At 41.9% G+C, this 17,473-nt stretch overlaps 8 protein-coding genes across 8 annotated transcripts; 3 read left to right on the top strand and 5 right to left on the bottom strand.

The window, feature by feature from the left end:
* Nucleotides 1-187: 187 nt before the first annotated feature.
* On the top strand, nucleotides 188-1,108 carry HG535_0F00760 (uncharacterized protein; the record flags this gene model as incomplete). The annotated part of the gene is made up of 1 exon (XM_037289398.1): nucleotides 188-1,108. The coding sequence occupies one exon, from the start codon at nucleotides 188-190 to the stop codon at nucleotides 1,106-1,108; it is 921 nt and encodes a 306-aa protein (XP_037145293.1).
* Nucleotides 1,109-1,541: 433 nt separating this feature from the next.
* HSP30 (Hsp30p) lies at nucleotides 1,542-2,621 on the bottom strand (the record flags this gene model as incomplete). The annotated part of the gene is made up of 1 exon (XM_037289397.1): nucleotides 1,542-2,621. One exon carries the CDS (start codon nucleotides 2,619-2,621, stop codon nucleotides 1,542-1,544), a length of 1,080 nt encoding a protein of 359 aa, XP_037145292.1.
* Nucleotides 2,622-3,248: 627 nt separating this feature from the next.
* COA6 (Coa6p) lies at nucleotides 3,249-3,581 on the bottom strand (the record flags this gene model as incomplete). Its single annotated transcript, XM_037289396.1, has 1 exon — nucleotides 3,249-3,581. The coding sequence occupies one exon, from the start codon at nucleotides 3,579-3,581 to the stop codon at nucleotides 3,249-3,251; it is 333 nt and encodes a 110-aa protein (XP_037145291.1).
* A 1,399-nt stretch (nucleotides 3,582-4,980) lies between these two features.
* Nucleotides 4,981-5,316, bottom strand: HG535_0F00730 (uncharacterized protein; the record flags this gene model as incomplete). The annotated part of the gene is made up of 1 exon (XM_037289395.1): nucleotides 4,981-5,316. One exon carries the CDS (start codon nucleotides 5,314-5,316, stop codon nucleotides 4,981-4,983), a length of 336 nt encoding a protein of 111 aa, XP_037145290.1.
* A 1,052-nt stretch (nucleotides 5,317-6,368) lies between these two features.
* Nucleotides 6,369-8,450, top strand: FAA1 (long-chain fatty acid-CoA ligase FAA1; the record flags this gene model as incomplete). Its single annotated transcript, XM_037289394.1, has 1 exon — nucleotides 6,369-8,450. The coding sequence occupies one exon, from the start codon at nucleotides 6,369-6,371 to the stop codon at nucleotides 8,448-8,450; it is 2,082 nt and encodes a 693-aa protein (XP_037145289.1).
* A 1,032-nt stretch (nucleotides 8,451-9,482) lies between these two features.
* HSH49 (U2 snRNP complex subunit HSH49) lies at nucleotides 9,483-10,127 on the top strand (the record flags this gene model as incomplete). The annotated part of the gene is made up of 1 exon (XM_037289393.1): nucleotides 9,483-10,127. The coding sequence occupies one exon, from the start codon at nucleotides 9,483-9,485 to the stop codon at nucleotides 10,125-10,127; it is 645 nt and encodes a 214-aa protein (XP_037145288.1).
* A 49-nt stretch (nucleotides 10,128-10,176) lies between these two features.
* GNT1 (glucose N-acetyltransferase) lies at nucleotides 10,177-11,655 on the bottom strand (the record flags this gene model as incomplete). The annotated part of the gene is made up of 1 exon (XM_037289392.1): nucleotides 10,177-11,655. One exon carries the CDS (start codon nucleotides 11,653-11,655, stop codon nucleotides 10,177-10,179), a length of 1,479 nt encoding a protein of 492 aa, XP_037145287.1.
* A 216-nt stretch (nucleotides 11,656-11,871) lies between these two features.
* Nucleotides 11,872-16,581, bottom strand: RKR1 (ubiquitin-protein ligase RKR1; the record flags this gene model as incomplete). Its single annotated transcript, XM_037289391.1, has 1 exon — nucleotides 11,872-16,581. One exon carries the CDS (start codon nucleotides 16,579-16,581, stop codon nucleotides 11,872-11,874), a length of 4,710 nt encoding a protein of 1,569 aa, XP_037145286.1.
* Nucleotides 16,582-17,473: the final 892 nt, after the last annotated feature.

Genomic DNA, 17,473 nt, shown 5'->3' with positions numbered 1-17,473 from the left:
GAACTATAAATCTCGGAAGCTGGACTGGAAATTTCTTACAGGAGAAACTCCCAAGCTCAACGCCAACTAAAATTATTCACTCTTTCTAGCATTTTATTGCTCTATCCCACTGAACAAGATTTTTTTATACTAAAATCTTTGAACTTCATTCCTTTCGGACATTTTATTTTCACTCATTCAATACAAAATGTTTCTGTCACTTACTTTAATTTCCGCTCTAGGCGTGCTCGACATCGTTAACGGAGCGCCAGTCCAAAACGTCGCGGGACGTCACCACCACCACGAATCGGTTGAAAAACGTGCTGGTACCTGTTCGTTCCCAGACCACGACGGCATGGTTGCCGTGCAAAAAAATGGCCAAAACGGTGGCTGGGCAATGCACAGTGATCAAACCTGCTCACCGGGCACCTGGTGTCCATATGCCTGCCAACCAGGTCAATTGATGGGTCAGTGGGACCCATCAGTAACATCATATTCCTACCCAGGCTCTCAAAACGGTGGTTTGTATTGTGATTCCAACGGTAATCTGCAAAAACCAAACCAGGACAAGGATTACTGCTATGACGGTGTTGGCACTGTTTCAGCTCAGAACAACGCTGACCAGAATGTTGCCATTTGTCAGACCGTTTTACCCGGTAACGAAGAAATGCTGATTCCAACAGATGTCGACGCCCGCTCAAACCAGCCATTAGCAGTACCGGGGCCAGACTACTGGGCTTCGACTGCAGCACACTACTACGTTAATCCACCAGGAGTTAGCGTTGACGATGGATGTGTGTGGGGATCCGAATCGAATCCATGGGGTAACTGGTCACCATACGTTGTTGGTGCAAACCAAGACAGCAACGGTAACACATTTGTCAAAATTGGGTGGAACCCAATTTATCTTGACAGTTCATTCAAGAACACCAAACCGTCATTTGGTGTTAAGGTTACCTGCGACGATGAATCTCAATGTAACAACCTACCATGTTCTATTGACCCAAGTCAAAATGATATCAACGAAGTTAACTCATCGCAAGACTCCAACGGTGCTGGCGATGGTGCATTCTGCGTCGTTACTGCAATGAACGGTGCCAAGGCAAAGATCGAAGTCTTCAATGTTTGAAATGCGCCGCACTTCACTAAAAAAAGGTTATTCTATTTTGGGCGTTATTTGTAAAATATATATGGTTTTTGTAAGGTTTTTTAAAATACCCAGGTTTTTATTTTTATTTTGATGAAGCAGCGTCGGCGGTGCTGGAGAAGCGCCAGCGTCTTATAGTATCGCCAGGCCTACAAGTTTTGACAAAGGGAAGTGACATGTTGCTAGAGCTGAATCGAGAATTCGAAAGAGCTTTCCCAGCCTCCCCTGTAATGTGGATATAATAAAAGGACTTTTCTATGTAGGACATTAAATTGTAAGCAAACATATTAAAGGATTAATCGTAGAACAATACGTAAAATTATTACAAAAAATAATTATTAATTAGTAGGAAGAAGGAAATATTGGCAAAAGTATTAAGGAAGAAAAGGATTCCGGAACAAAAGAATTATTTTTTTTAAACTTCTTCAGCAGTTGCAGTTGCAGTTGGATGAGGATTAGTAGCAGCCCGTGCGGTGGTAGTGTTGGCGCTAGGCGAAACTGTAGAAGGATGAGTGTCAGGGCCAGTAGCAGAAACAACACCGGGAACGGCACCCACGACGTGAGTGTCGCCCGATTCTCTGATCGAATTTGGATCCGAAGTCTTCTCGGTATGCGTATCATGGTAGTCTTTCCCAAAACCGCCTCTCAAGGAAAACGATGGCCACCTGCCAAAGCGCGCAACGATGAACAAGAGATAGGCCGGATAGATAGCAAAAATGCATAAGTCCAGTATGCCGTAAAACACAGCCTCGGAATTGGGCTGAATAACGTTGCCACCTTCGGACAGGCCCCAGCAAACAAAATACAACCAGACTATGACAGAAGCAGTGCACAGCATTCCCAGAGAAAACCCTCTCAGCTTCAGGGTGAACACGTGTCTTCTGATGATGACAGCCTCGCCAATCAACATGGTGACGGCACCAAAGGTCCAGTAACCCCACTTGTACGAGGACCGGATCAAAGAGCCCACCAACAGCGAAACAACCCAGAAAAAGGCGCTGAAGATCTGGATCAAAAGACTGTGCACCATATCGAAAACAGACAACGTCTCCAGCTCCGACGCGGGCACCGTGGTCGAGCTGCCTGCCAGCTCCAGCAGAAACAGAAGCAAGGGCCACGACAGAAACCACGCCACAAACTTCGAATAGAAGATCTGTCTGTACCCCGGACTCGCCGTGGTAACGGGATCATCCACCGTGACGTGCCCAAACTCTGCCTGGATGGCGGTCCAGCCCAGATTCGAGGCGTACGTGAAGTAGAAGAAAAACTCGAAAAACGAGATCAAAAAGGGCACCGCGAGCGCGTACCTCGTCAGCGCTGATCCCTTGTACTCGGCGGCGAAGAACAACGCTGCGTAGACAACCGTCAACAGCCCAAATATCGACGCAACCGCCCACAGCCAGTCCGACCCGTTCGTCGTCAGGTGGTAATCGACCCCGCTGACGCGGTTCACATCGATGGCTTGGTTGCCAGCTTTTTGAACAATAAAAGACATGTTAGATAACTAGTGGATACTGAAAGCACTGAAAGTTCGTGAGACAACCCGTGAGACACTCCTTGCTAACACACTCTAGAATACTCCGGATTGGCTCATGAGCTGCTCAGCGACGTACGCCCCGATCACCCACTGTTTATATACGTTTGCAAATAAGAGAGCGGGAATAAAAACTACTTTTCCTCATGCTGGATCCCTGATTCTCTACCGTGATCCTCCTCGCCGTGATCCTCATCCGTGCTCCTCCGCTTGCTCGCTGTTCCGCGATCCTTATCCGAGAGTCCTGTTCCCCTCCGATCCTTATTTCCCGCTACACCAGCTTGCCACACCAGCTTGCTACACCACCAGCCTACAATTCTGACTAATGAATAACCGCCAAGGCATACTCCGCCGGCGCGCAATCCGCCCCACGTCGCAACCGATATGCGGTGCATATCGGTTGCGCGCCCTGCATACTGGACGTACCTGCGACGGCGCAACGCTGTCGCCTTCCGTCGTTGCTGCATCCCTAAAAAGCGTCCCCGCCCAGAGGCAGCAATCGGCGATGCCAGCTGCCTTGGAGCTACAAACACGGATCGCAAACACAGAGCACGACGGCGGCTATCCAGCAGCGGCTATCCAGCACGGTCACTTTCGTACCATTTGATCCGGGGTCAGCTCGATAATCTGGGCGTTCTCCCTTTCTACGTCCTTCATAAACTGTTCCTTCCTGTGGTCGACAACGCGCTTCTCCTTGAAATACTTGATCCAGCTGGCAGCGCAGTTCTCGTTGAAGTTTCTGTCCTGGTTGGAGCAGGCCTTCTCGATCTGCTGCTGGTGTTGCGGCTCGAGTGCGTTGACGACGTGTATGGAGTTCAGACACGCGAAGTAGTCGTCTCGGGCCTCCCAGCACAGCTTTCTGGCGCTTCTGTTGTTCGGTTGGTACTCGTGCGCGGCTGCGTCCTTGGTGAACCATCCCATCGTATAAGCAGCGTTCAACGGTTGTGTTGGTCTGCGGCGGTGGGCGTGGGGAGGTAGACGTGTGAACTCTGGCAACGTTTATAGTGTTGCTCCGGGAAAAACGCGCTGGGCGCGAGAGGGAGATCGCTCGGCACGGCATGCATTACCCGGCCTCGGCCGGGTAACGACGGTGCCGCCGACGGCATTTCTGTCCAGTCTGGTTGGATCCCGGAACAAGAAGCAAATACGCAACATGGCGGGAGACAGAGTGTGAATCCCGAACTTTCTCTGTCGGGCACATCGTAGATTATCTTATAGCTGTTTTTGTGTGTCGAGACACACACGAACTCGATCTGCACCCATCTGCATCCTATCCTTAGCGTTCCCTGAGGTATGGCACATTGGCGGCAATATATTTTTAGGTATCATTCAGAGTTTCCGGGCGTTTCCGCAGCATCCCTGGACGACGTTGTGCTTGCCTATCGGGCAACTAGTAGGAGACTGTTCCTAGTTCCCCGAAAAGGACAGAAGGACACGTGCGAGATGGATTTCTACGTACGCAGGCTTTCACGAGGGCGCCTCGAGTAGCAGCCTCACAACATGTGAGATTTTAGGACTTACTCGGTATCACGCACATCTTGGCCCTGGCAATCTGGGCTCTCGTGGGTTACATGTATGCATTCTGATGTGGGCAAGGACAAAAATATTACGAGTAGCATTTTAGTAACCAATTAGGTCTGGACTCATAACAACTAGCTCAATTAGCGATTAAGAAATAGGAAATAATGTTGGTGAAGATATACTAGCTACAGGTCGGTTGGAGGCGTCCGCACTTCGGACAGGTCGTAACACTATATAAGCGGACTTCATGTATGCATACTCTGTGAATTGGGACTCACACTAACAGAGCCATCCTCAACTGCACTAGTGCAGAGCACTAGTGCTCTGCATGTTTTGATTTTCTGCTGTTCGCGCAACCGCCCACGAATTTTGCCCTATATGAAGGCAGGACAATCCTTGCGCTGTAGTTGGCTACTCCGGCATGTCAGGCCAAAAAGGTTCGTAGTGTAGCCGCCTTTGTCATTTTTCGTTCTGAGCTGGCTACCATGCCAGCGCCCGTTGCAAATACTCGACCAGTTCCCACACATTGGACCCAGCTCCGAGCGCTAGCTGGCACCATGTTTCTCGGCACCAGAGCTCACGCAGGCATTGCGAGAACACCTTCACATCTGCTCGAGATCCCAGCGGACAATCCGACACCCTGCGAATGACCGAAATTTCTGGAAATCGTTCCTTGCGCCTGGAGCTACAAAGCCCGGAGAAAACTCTCCAAAAAGTCTTGTCTTGCACTGTGGCATTCGAGTACCTTCACCACCCGAGTAGGGCCCGCTTTCTTCAACTGTACGGCACTTCCAGAAGCTCATTTTCCTTGCCGCGGAGTCTCCAGATTTGGTGCTATGATCTTCGTGATGTCGTCGCGAGCAGAAGCGGCATCTGCGGTGTCCTTCCGGAGCCGATGCCTTCGTAGTCGCACCGCAATGGCGCTCAGGACCACGTAGCGTTCAGGCCATTTGATGTCGTTGCGCGGAATGTCAAAACGGTATTTTCTGAGTCTGTGCTTTGCAATGAGAAAAAAGCAGGGGATAGTCAGCATGGATAGTCCGCATGGGATCGGTACATTCTGATGCCCACGCATGCCAACAACACATCGACGTCCAGGAAAGTGGATGACGCGACGTGGCAAAGGAAGAGGCATTCCGTCAAAGGAACGGATTTCTGTGTGTGCTGGTGGCACATTCTCTGGCCAGGGATCAGCCCAAGCAGGGGGAACTGGTTCGGAGTCCTCAACGAATGCAGTGAGCGCGGGTTCTAGTTGTCACGTCCTACGCTTGTTATGTGGTTTACAGATGTTTGAGGTGGCCGCGAAACCCGGCGAGAACTCCTGCAGCCCTGTTGGCTGTGACGGAAACGTGATCGAGGCGTGATCGGGAGCCCGGCCTCTGCAATGCACACGCACTACCCACCCGCGTCCTTGTAGACCGCGCAGGACGCCCTGGGATGCCTCTTCTGACCATGACAAGAACGTGTATCAACTCGCGCCTGCTGTTCAGCCTGCATGTTACAAAGTTGTCAACGTTGCGCCGTTGCTCAGTGAGACCTAAATCCGCGACGCGTCGCTGCGCAAATAGCGGAAACAAAAAAGCTTATTCCCGAACAGATCACCGTCGCAAACGACCGCAGCTGAGACCGTCTGATATTTAATGCAAGTCACGTGCCACATCACGCGGCACGACGGCGTCCAGCCGTGCTGGACCGAAAGCAACAAAACGCGCTTTGTTGGAGAACCGCTGCTTCCAGGCGGCGTTTACAGCGACGCACCGACGAAGCGAGGCGATAAAATGCAACAGCTGGTGGGACTACCAAGAAACCGAATGGAAACAGGCAGGCGAAACAGGCAGGCGAAACTGGAAGGCGTTTGCGTATATACAGAGCAGCTCCTACCCTGGGTCCAATTGGGCACAATCCAGCTCAGTTAGAAGCGCTATCTATCGTACATATCGTTTCGTTATCTATGTAGTTTCTTATTTCCCCAAGTCTGTCTCTGTTAGCGCTATATATGTATTTTTGCATGTTGCATGTCCTTTTTCGCGTGGCTGCACGTCACCGCAAAAGTTGTTGAAAGTGTAGAAAGTTGTTGAGATTTGATTTATAGAAAAGATAAATACGAAACAATGATTTCGCAAGTGTCTGGTGGCGGTTTTAAAGAGGTCCAAAAAGTGACCACAAAAGTGAAAACAGGAGGGCACAATGGCGCAATATTCGGTAGAGGTTGGCAAAGCCGCCAACGAGCATGAAACGGCTCCAAGAAGGAACATCAAGGCCGCAAAGGAGCCGCTGGTGAGACCGGTCGGGTTCTCGTGCTCGACAGTGTACGAGTTTGCGATGGAGGCGTTCCAGAAGAACAAGTCGCGTCCCGCAATGGGCTGGAGAGACGTGGTGGAAATCCACGAGGAGACCAAGGAAGTGACCAAGAGGATCGACGGCAAGGACGAGAAGATCGAGAAAAAATGGCAGTACTACGAGCTGTCGCATTACAAGTACAACACGTTCCAGGAACTGACCTCGATCATGCATGATCTCGGTAGGGGTCTGATCAAGCTGGGCTTGACGCCGGAGGAGTCAAAGCTGCATATATACGCCGGTACGTCGCCCAAATGGATGAAAATGTTCCTGGCCGCGCAGACCCAGAGCATCCCTGTTGTGACTGCGTATGACACTCTGGGGGAGAAGGGTCTGATTCACTCCATGCTGCAGACCAACACCAACGCCATGTTCACCGATAACCATCTTTTGCAGTCGCTAATCGGGCCGTTGGAAAAGACCCCGGAAATGAAATTCATCATTCACAATGAAGCCATCACGGAGAGCGATAAAAGATACGGCGGCAAGTTGTACCAGAACGCATTCAACGCTGTCAACAAGCTGAAGGAGATTAGGCCCGACATCACAATCATAAGTTTCGACGACCTTTTGAAACTCGGTGAAAGTGCAAGAGATGAGATCAGCACGTTTTTACCGAAGGAAAATGACACCTCGTGCATAATGTACACCTCGGGTTCCACAGGTGATCCAAAAGGTGTCGTATTGACCCACAGAAACATCATCGCGGGTGTTGCCGGGGTCACAGATAACGTTCAAGGCTTTATTGGTATCAGAGATCGTGTTATTGCATTTTTGCCACTGGCTCATATCTTTGAACTAGCATTTGAACTGATTTGCTTCTACTGGGGTGGAGTTCTGGGCTATGCAAATGTCAAGACGATTTCAAGCGCTTCTGTACGTAATTGTAAAGGTGACATGGAAGAATTCCAACCAACTGTCATGGTTGGTGTTGCAGCAGTTTGGGAATCTGTTAGAAAAGGTATCATGGCAAAAATCAGTCAATTGCCTACGATTACTCAGAAAATTTTCTGGACCGCATATCATGCAAAGATTAAAATGAAACGTTATCACATTCCAGGCGGTGATAGTTTAGGTAACTTAGTCTTCAAGAAAGTTAAGCAAGCCACTGGTGGTCATTTAAGATACGTTTTGAACGGTGGCTCTCCAATCAGTATTGATGCTCAGGAGTTCGTTACAACTTTACTATGTCCAATGCTTATTGGATATGGTTTAACAGAGACTACTGCAAATACTTGTGTTTTGCAACCTGATCGTTTTGAATATGGTGTTGCTGGTGATTTGACTGCTGCAGTTACTGTTAAATTAGTTGATGTTGAAGAATTGAATTATCTTGCAAAAAATAATCAAGGTGAAGTTTGGATTAGAGGTGCATCGGTCACATCAGAATATTACAAAAATCCAAAAGAAACCGAAGACGCGTTTACTAAAGATGGTTGGTTCCGTACTGGTGATATTGGTGAATGGTTACCAAATGGTCATTTAAAAGTTATTGACAGAAAAAAGAATTTAGTTAAAACACAAAACGGTGAATATATCGCCTTAGAAAAGTTAGAATCAGTTTACAGATCAAGCACTTTTGTTCAGAATATTTGCGTTTATGCTGATCAATCAAGAGTTAAACCAGTTGGAATTGTTGTACCAAATTTGGGTCCTGTAGCAGAGATAGCAGAATCGAATGGTATTTTAAAAAAAGGTGATGATGTTGAAAATCACTTGCATGATAAAAAACTTCAAAACATCGTCCTCAGAGAATTATTAAAGACTGGAAAATCACAAGGTTTGATAGGTATTGAGTTACTTGAAGGTATAGTTTTTTTTGATGAAGAATGGACACCTCAAAATGGATTTGTTACCTCTGCACAGAAATTGAAGAGAAAGGATATCTTCAATGCTGTAAAGGATGACATTCAAAAGCTGTATGGTTAAAAAGTATTTATGATTTCTCTCCTTAATTCAGTTTGTTTGTAATTTAAAATCAAGGTAGTTTAATATATAGCATCAGCCTGTGAGTCGTAATCAAAGAAAAAAAAAAACAAGATTTTCCGTAAAGATTTACCCCGTGTATGAAACTACATTCTATTATTCTTTAACAGTTTCAATAGATGAGCGATTAAACGGGGGATGATTATTCTATGATCAACTTTAAAACTGCATGAAGCATTCAAATTGAAAGTTCAAAATACCAACCTAACCAACTTTTGGTACACAATCTTCAAACCTTCAATTGTTTAAGCCCACCCATGAATGTAATGCACGAAATTTCCTTTCCTTCACGTCCAGCTCATATAAACAAGCCTCTATAAATCAGAATATAAAAAATCTCTCCCAACATGATCTTATGGTGCGAACGAAAAAGCTTCAAGATCATTCATCTTTAATAAAGTACCGGATGTGCTCATATTCGACTATCACACTTTATGGGAGTGAAACATGTGAACTAGTCAAATTAACACAGTACTTTATGAATCGAAAAGTATCTAATGTGAAAAACTCACAATAGCTCTAATCAACAAAGAAAGAACGAATTTCATCTTTAAAGAAAGCAACAAAAGATCAGGCATTTGAAAAGAAATTTTTAAAACGACTAGTAAGTCTCGGATAATAAGCTGGAAGATTCAAAAAGTTTGATAAAAAAACGATTCTGTACAAATCACTTAAACGGTAAGATAACTCATCAAAAGAAAAAGACTTAGTAACTCAGTAAAAAAGGTGATAAAATATGAACATGAATCAAAAAAATAGGTTCAAGCTGATGTCGGTCAATGGTTGTCTTCCTCCAGAAAGAAATGAAAAAGATTAATTCAACTTGTTAACATCAACGTTTAAATACGGTGATATTTTTGAAGCTTACAGGAGATGTGCGGGTAAATTTTAAAAAGTTTTGAACAAGGGCATTGCATTAAAAGGCAAGTACTCCAGCGTTCTCTGAAAATAGTTTCAAGTCCATTTAAAACAGGCATGAACGCGTCTCTGAATGATCCGGCTACTACTGTGTATGTGGGAAATCTAGATCCCAAAGTGACCAAAGCACAATTATATGAACTCTTCGTGCAGCTGAGTCCAATATCCAGAATACGCTATCCCAAGGATAAAATACTGCAATTGCATCAAGGGTATGCATTTGTTGAGTTTTACACACCAGAAGACTGCCAATATGTGGCACAACTAATGAACAATACCGTATACCTATACGATAGAGCTCTAAAAGTGAGACCGGCAAATGCACAGTTGTCAAGCAACAGTTCTTCAGTGATTTCTGTAGATGTAAATGTACTACCTATTGCCAAGGTCTTTGTTAAAAATCTGGATAACTCCATAGATGAAAATCAGCTAACAAAGATTTTTACCAAATATGGTCCATTGTCTAAAAGTAGTGATGTTTTTCACCTTTCCAATGGCCAGCTGCGATGTGCTTATATTTATTTCAAATTTTATGATGATGCCGACACTGCAATTTCTTCCTTGAATTGTGAACTACTAGCCAACAAGAAGATATCTTTAGATTACGCCTTCAAAGACAACGTTAAGGGTAATGTTAAATACGGAGGAGAGGTCGATAGATTACTAAATAAAGAGGCAAGGAAAAATGGTATCTTGAAATAATCTTGAACCATTAATTTTTCCGTTCAATCTCAATGATATACCAATGGCACTATTCACCAATCCAACAAATATTGCGACTGTACATGTAAGTGAGGTAAGCAGAATTCCAAGCTGTGCAGGTCTTCTCAGGCTCTTCAATAGTATTGTCCTTCAATTCGTCAGCGTGACATTCAATTTCCTCGAATGATTCGTATTCCCAAGGTTTTTGAAGAGGGAAATCTGAAAAATGTATGTATTTGGCATCTTGGATGACTTCATCAACACTCTTCGGTAGCTCTTCGCCCTCGGAATTTACTCTTCTGTACCCTATAACATCATTCTTCAACATACTTTGTTCATGTCTATTCTTTATGGATCCCGTTAATACATCATATCTACCGAATGGTAGTACCAATACTTCTGGAACAAAGTGAGTTCTTATTCTACGGAAATAGTTGAACTGCTTACGTATTAGTTTTTTCATATTGTAAAGATCATTGTTAATCAAGTCCATGTCATATCCCTCCTCTTTCTTCAAATATGCAGGAATCAAGTAGTCTCTAAGTAATTTGAAGGTCTCTTGAGAAGGCTTGATTACCATTAAATTTGAAGCAAAATTGATTTTATTGGGTTGTTTCGTAATGTGGTGATCAAACATAGATGAAAATGAAAACTCTGAACGAATTATATCTTGAGCAACATTCTGAGTATCCAAAAACAAGTTTGGTGGCAAACTTGGCAAGTGGTTATATATCATCTTGTGCTTTTTTATCCTTGGAATAATTTTATCATTGTACCTTTCCAAATTGATAGGAAGCTTTTCGTAGTTTCTCACTTCATTGTATGATGCGGTGATATCATGCTCTTTTAAGTCCCAGTAGGCTAATGGCGCCGCAAATTTTATGTAATCAGGAAGGAAAAATAATTCATCAAGGTTATCGTGCAATATGGCGTCGTTGTCCATGTATATTACCCTGTCAAATTCTGTTTGATTAAACACTTCCAGTTTATTCAAACTGTAGCTCCACTGAGTGTCATCTGAAGACTTCTTATTAATCTTCATGAACTTGATAATTACTTGATCGCCGCCAACTTCCGTTAAACGACGTAGCAGAGAATTAACAATTTCAAAGTCATCGTACTTTTCTGGTTCTACCAGATCTTGTGACACTAAAAGAACAAGTTTTGCTTTCGTTCCGTAACTTTTCAAAGCGTCAAAGATTATCAGACTATTACATATATAATTGGCATGTGTAGCATAGGTAACATATGCATATTTTGACCAATCAATTTGATTTTTTGGGTTTTTTTTGCTGGAATCCTGCAATGCTGTCTTGTATAGCTGATCAATGACCTCCTCCGGGATCTGTTTAATTGCGAGTGGATTAAAGAGGTCTATCACATCCTTTTTCTCTTCAAAATATCGTTTGAAATAGACAATTTCTTTATTGAGCTGTGATTGCACAACAGAACGTACGGCAAAGGAAATAACAGCAATTCCCAGAGCAAATAGCACGAGGATTTTGATTTTTCTCTTTCTAATAAACATTCGGTGTGAGCAATGGGACCCTGTGAAGCTAGATAGGTCTTTGGCTCAACTCTTCACATATAAAGTCAGTTGTTCCTTCACAACTTAATGTAAAATCGCGCGACATTTTTCACCAAAATAAAAATGTATTGTCTTTTCTACAATGAATGTGGCATATATTTGATATACTTATGAATTAATTCCTCTACAAATCTATCTAGGATTGGCCGTGGTCATTCACCTTCTGAATGGGATCACACTACGGCAAAGGGGACATGTATTGTTCCCGGATGACCTAAACCATTTGTAAAGACAAGCGCCATGAAATTTATTATTACACGTTGGGCATGTCTTTGTAGGAAGTTTGCGATCAACAGCATGCAGGATAGAATAGCAAATGGCACATTCTTCAAATCCAGAGAACTGTAAATTGACATTTTTTGTGAACAATTCCAATGAGTCCATTACAGAGCCGTTCATCCCGGTAATTACACGTTGTGTAGATAATATCCATTGCTTCCACTTTTGCTCACTAATACCGACTCTGGAGACTCCTATTACCTCGATATTAGTTAGCGGGTAATTACCAGGTAACTTAAAAGATATTTCCAATTTCTGTTCATCAATTAAATAGGTAGCCTTGACTTCATCCGTCACCTTGTTGATTTTGATACTCAAAGCATCATCTTTGGAAGTCAAGGAACCCATCTTTTGGGAAACAATTTTGAGCTCGTGCTGAATCAGAATAGGTGAGATAAATTTAGTGACAAACTTTTCCACTTTTGATTGAAAAGATCTGTCCTTTATGTTCAGCCACCAGTTTGCTGTAAGAGATCCAACATTGTCGAACATTCTATACAGAGAATGAGCTAAAAGTGTCTTACATTCAACATAAACATCTTCTGAGAATGGCGAAAAGTCTTCTCCGGTAGCACTATAACTTAAAAAATGTATCGACTCGACATTTTCCCAGAATTTCGTTTCCTGTAAATCGATTTGGTCAGTGACAAAATTGAAAAATCTATTGATCATGTCCTCGAATTTCAACTGTTCGATGAACAATTGACGCAAATTATATGATGAGCTGTCAAAGAACTCTAAAACCAAATCCCAGTACCACAAATACTTTAGAAATTGGTACTCATTCTCGTATTCCAAATAATCTTGTGGAACCTCTTCTTTCAATTTTTCAATCAAAACTTGAGGGAGTTTAAATTTTTCATCTTCTTTATTGTCTTCCTCGAAGTTTTCAACCTCCTCTGTTTTTGTATCATCTCGAACTAGTTTTTGTTGTTTTTCAAGTTCATACTCAACGACTGCTTCTTGCTGCCTTTCTTTGACGAGCCTTCGCAGAATAATCATTATAAGTCTTAACCTGTTGAAATTCTTTACGCCAGCTTTCGTGAGGAAAGAATCTAAGAAGGCATCATAATAATCCAACAGCATTTTAACATCGAACTTCATAAAAACCTTGTTCAAATCCCTATAAAAATCAACGGAGATCTGGTTATTCGTTTCAGATTTAAAATCAGTGAGACAAAGCTCCATAAGACACGTAAAAATATCAGTGGAATATTCGGGAGAAATAATGCCGGCGGTTGAAACAGCAACATACAATTTCAAAGAATAAAGACGTAATTCTAAAAGATAGGACGAATCTTCAAGTTCACACAAGGTAAGAGAGTCTGTAAGCAGCCTGGCAGCTAGGTCAGTTATTGCAGAATTCGAAGCAACTGGTAAAGAATTTGAAATTAGTGAAGCGAAAAAATTTAACAGAACCAAATTCATAAGGCTAAATTGAGGGTTGTATGGAATGTCGCTGTCGAACCACTTTTCAATTGTTTTGAGCATCATATTTAATCTCTGCGGTGCTATTGGCGTATAGGGACCAAGTTCCTTGGAAAACGATATAAAATTGATGAGTAATATAATTGTTCTGCAAGTCTTATCATATATCTCATTTTCTCCAACTCCAATACACTCTGATGCCAAAAAATTTCTTAATTTCATGAATGATCTCTCACTAGTGCAATTAGCATTCACTACTGATGATAAGATAACAGCAGAAGCCATATATTCGTGATCCTTTGATGTTTTAGACCTCACGACATTACTAATAAATTTTTCAATAGATGGTAAAAGGCGATCGAGAGAGGACACACTCAAAGAATCAACCTCATTCAACAATACCTTGTAGATGATCCTAAAGCTGTAAAATTGAATTACTGCAGAAGCACTCTTAGCAAGCAATAAGGAAAAAAGCGCAGTTGAAACATCGCTTTCTTCATTTGCCTCAGCAGAGTCTGTCAATTTTAAAATGATATAGTTCGCGGATACTTTTAAATTATCAGATTTGAGCAGAGAATTTTTAATATTAACGTAGCTCTCTTTTGGTTTAATAGAAAGGCAATTGAAATCGCCCGCGAGTTCCGAGACCATTGTCAAAAATACTGATACTTCATCAGTCAATAAGATGGGAATTTCAGAACAAATTGTATCTAGAAAGATTCCAAGTTTGATCAGTTCTTCCATGTCATTTAGATCCACCTCTTCTTGGGAAGTTGGAAGAAGATGCGTATTCAGTCCTAAGCAATTGATAAGTGTAAACCTGTAGTCAATATAGGGAACAGCCTTATCAAGTAGCTCAATCAATCGGGGAGGAAAGAAAAGCTCGGTATTATCACGAGAAGATTTTAATAGTTGAATAGCGTAGTCAACACATAGTCTCTCCTGATGCGAAGAATCTCTGCTTTTGGCGTGTTCTACTATCGTAACAGAGAGCTTCTTTGTTATTTTACTGTTACAACTGATGAACGATTCTGCAATTTGCATTACTTTTGAGGTACATTTTTCAGAAATGTTGAACATGCACGTTTGAAGAAAGTCTGTGGCTTTTAAAAGATGTTCCTTCTGCTCCAACTCTAGATCCACGGAAGCGTCACAAAAACGTTCTACGAGGTTGTTTACTTTAGCACTTTCAAAAAGTCTATCAATAATTTCATTGCTTATCAAAGGCGTTTTGAATAATTTCCCGTCATCACCGTACCTATATAAGTCAATGTAGTTGTCGATAAACTCTTTCAGTGGTTGACATCCCAGAAGTTGCTCGGCCGTATGTTTATCCATGGATTTCAACGTACTGATAATATTCTCATCCGAAATTTGGCATGTAATCGCTACGTTAAAGAATTCTTCAATACACTCCATACTAGCCTCACCCTTACCCTTTTCGGTTGTCTTCATGTTGGAGTAGTCGATAACAGTGCCAGCCAAATCATCATACACATTCTCATTAACCAATTTTGGTATCACAGTTATATATTTGGTGTATTCCTGGCAAAGTATTTTGAGATCGGCTTTAACCAAGGTTCGGATGAGTATGTTAATCAATATGATTTTTTCATCAGTTATATCATTCTGATTAATAAGATCTAGGAATATATCCATCAGATTCCTTAAGGACTCACCTGTGTCAGAACCGGTAATCAACAAAAGTAGTAAATTCTGCAGATAGTGATCTGCAGCTCTTACTGAATCTTGAAGTTTCAAACGTTTAAAGATCTCTTCAATCACAAAGTCCTGAGGTAAACTATCCTTGAGAGCCAATGTTAATGTTGGTAGCTTAGACAAGGATTTTTCACTGTCCAGTGTTTCAAGTATTTCTGATTGAGCTGCTGACTTCGCATTTGATTCCATAGTGCTATCGGTAAACTTTAAATAGTACGTCCAAAACTCAGTTAGAAGGTCTGCCCCATACCTACCAAGAAAGCTTCTCTCATTAAGGGCTTTTATAGACTTTCTCCATAGGGGTAACCACTCATGTTCATAGTTTAAAAGTGCATCAGCAGCTGTTCCTTCGTAAAACCTAAACATAGATGCAAAGTAACCAGGATGTGGATTACTACAGCAAACCGATAAAAACGACATTAGTTTCTCCTTTGAAGATTTATCATATGTCCATATTTTACCATCCTTGTATTCATTAAGCAAGTTGAGAGAATCGAGCATGCTCACCATAAGATCCGAAACTTTCAAAATGTTCTTCTGGTTAACTTGTGCCAATGACTTGAGTAATTTCCGCACAGATATTTTCAAGATTTCTTTGTGTGATCTAAGGTAACCTATGCGATATAGTAATTGGAGTAATCTCAAAACTGTTTCATAACCCTTCAGGAAAAGTGTATTTTTTAGGCTTAAAAGGTTCCATAATGAATCTGAGCTTAAAATTTTCTTATACGTAATCCTGTGATTGTCCATGTTCTTTTCATCGGATGCAATTAAAGTATTTAGAAGCAATATAGTGCTCGTTAGTAGCCTATTGTATCTAAGTTGAGAATCCTCCTTACCAATATAGCGCTCGTCTGAGATGGTCCCATCGTTCTCGACTACGATAACTTCCTTCACGAGGTTCAGTATATCTTCATGAAAAAGTGTCCATAGCGCACTTATTTTTTTAGAGTCTCCGTTGAAAGCACTGCTAATGAAATTCGAACATGACTTACTGACAAATGAGTCTGAATCGCAACTTCCTAATAAAAGTGGTGGTATGAAGTCTTTCAAAAACTTTGCTATTTTCTTATGCAAAACTTTGATAAGAGTGGATGTTACTTGATGAGATTGAACTCTGATATTTTTGGAATTGCTTAGCAAAAGTTTAGGATACACTTGAGACCAGCACAGAGAAAAGATATCATCAGCAAAAAGATACTTATTACTGGGAAAATCATTCAAAAGTTTCAGCAAGTCTGAAAGTGCCTTTTCCTTAGTAACCTCATCTTTTTTAAGTAATAGCTTAAATATCAATTGAAGTTCATTTGACGCCAATGAGTTCAGCAAAGAGGCCTCAGGAATTCCATCAAAAAAGTTGAATGAAACTTTAATGCCATTATGACCGAGACCATAATCCGTCGAATATTGTTGGAATGTATTGATCCCACCAAAAGACATTATTCAAGCAACAAACAACTGGGGGCTTTACAACCGGAACTATCTTTTTTTTTCACAAACCTGAGAGTTTTTCATTTTTCATTCAACCGTTTGCCAAACGTTTATAACGGATTTTGAGACGAGCAATACAAAGAAGCAAAACAAAACGCTATTCCTGTGAAGACATTCAATATCCACGATGTGGTCTATGCAAGCTACAAATCATGAGTAACTTTGTTTTTGCTGCTTTCTAAGAGAGAAAGTCTCTCGAACGCTAAGGCAGTCTGCTAATGCATATTCACCGGTGTCAATTACAAGATCATATATGATTTCAAGACACTACAGGCTAGATTACAAGAAGTCTAGTTCCTTTGAAATCTTAAAACTATTTAACTCAAGGTAAAAAACTTCATTACAAAGAAAGATGAAATGATTATCTTTCGAGTGCAGTTGCTGACTTAAGTTTTACGCTGCATAACCTGCAACCCTCGAATGATTCATCTAATAGTTATATTACAACTTGAAAGTTACTGGAAGCTGTAGCTTACATATTTTATATTTACTGTCGTTTTTTCTTCACTTTTCTGCAGTGCGATGAGTAGAAAATTTTTTCGAATTACTGGACTTTGAATGTAGTTAATTCACGTTAATTAGAAAAAGTATCGTCTTCACCTCACATAGTCACCTATTTATCACTCTAGAAGTTGACTTTAATACAGAGAAGTATCGAAATAATCAGCAAAACTAAAGCAAGCGCTTTTATGCCAAGTGTGAACATTTCCTTCTTGTATAACAGACCTGGAAAACCACGATAATTCCGTTGAAATAAACTGGTGACGAAATATTCAAAAGTGACGATACCGGTTGCAGATATATATTACTCCATCAATACTATCCTTTACTCTACAGCGAT

Source organism: Zygotorulaspora mrakii, chromosome 6 (genome assembly GCF_013402915.1).
Source record: "Zygotorulaspora mrakii chromosome 6, complete sequence".
Classification (NCBI taxonomy): domain Eukaryota; kingdom Fungi; phylum Ascomycota; class Saccharomycetes; order Saccharomycetales; family Saccharomycetaceae; genus Zygotorulaspora; species Zygotorulaspora mrakii.
This window is presented reverse-complemented; position numbering and strand designations above follow the sequence as displayed.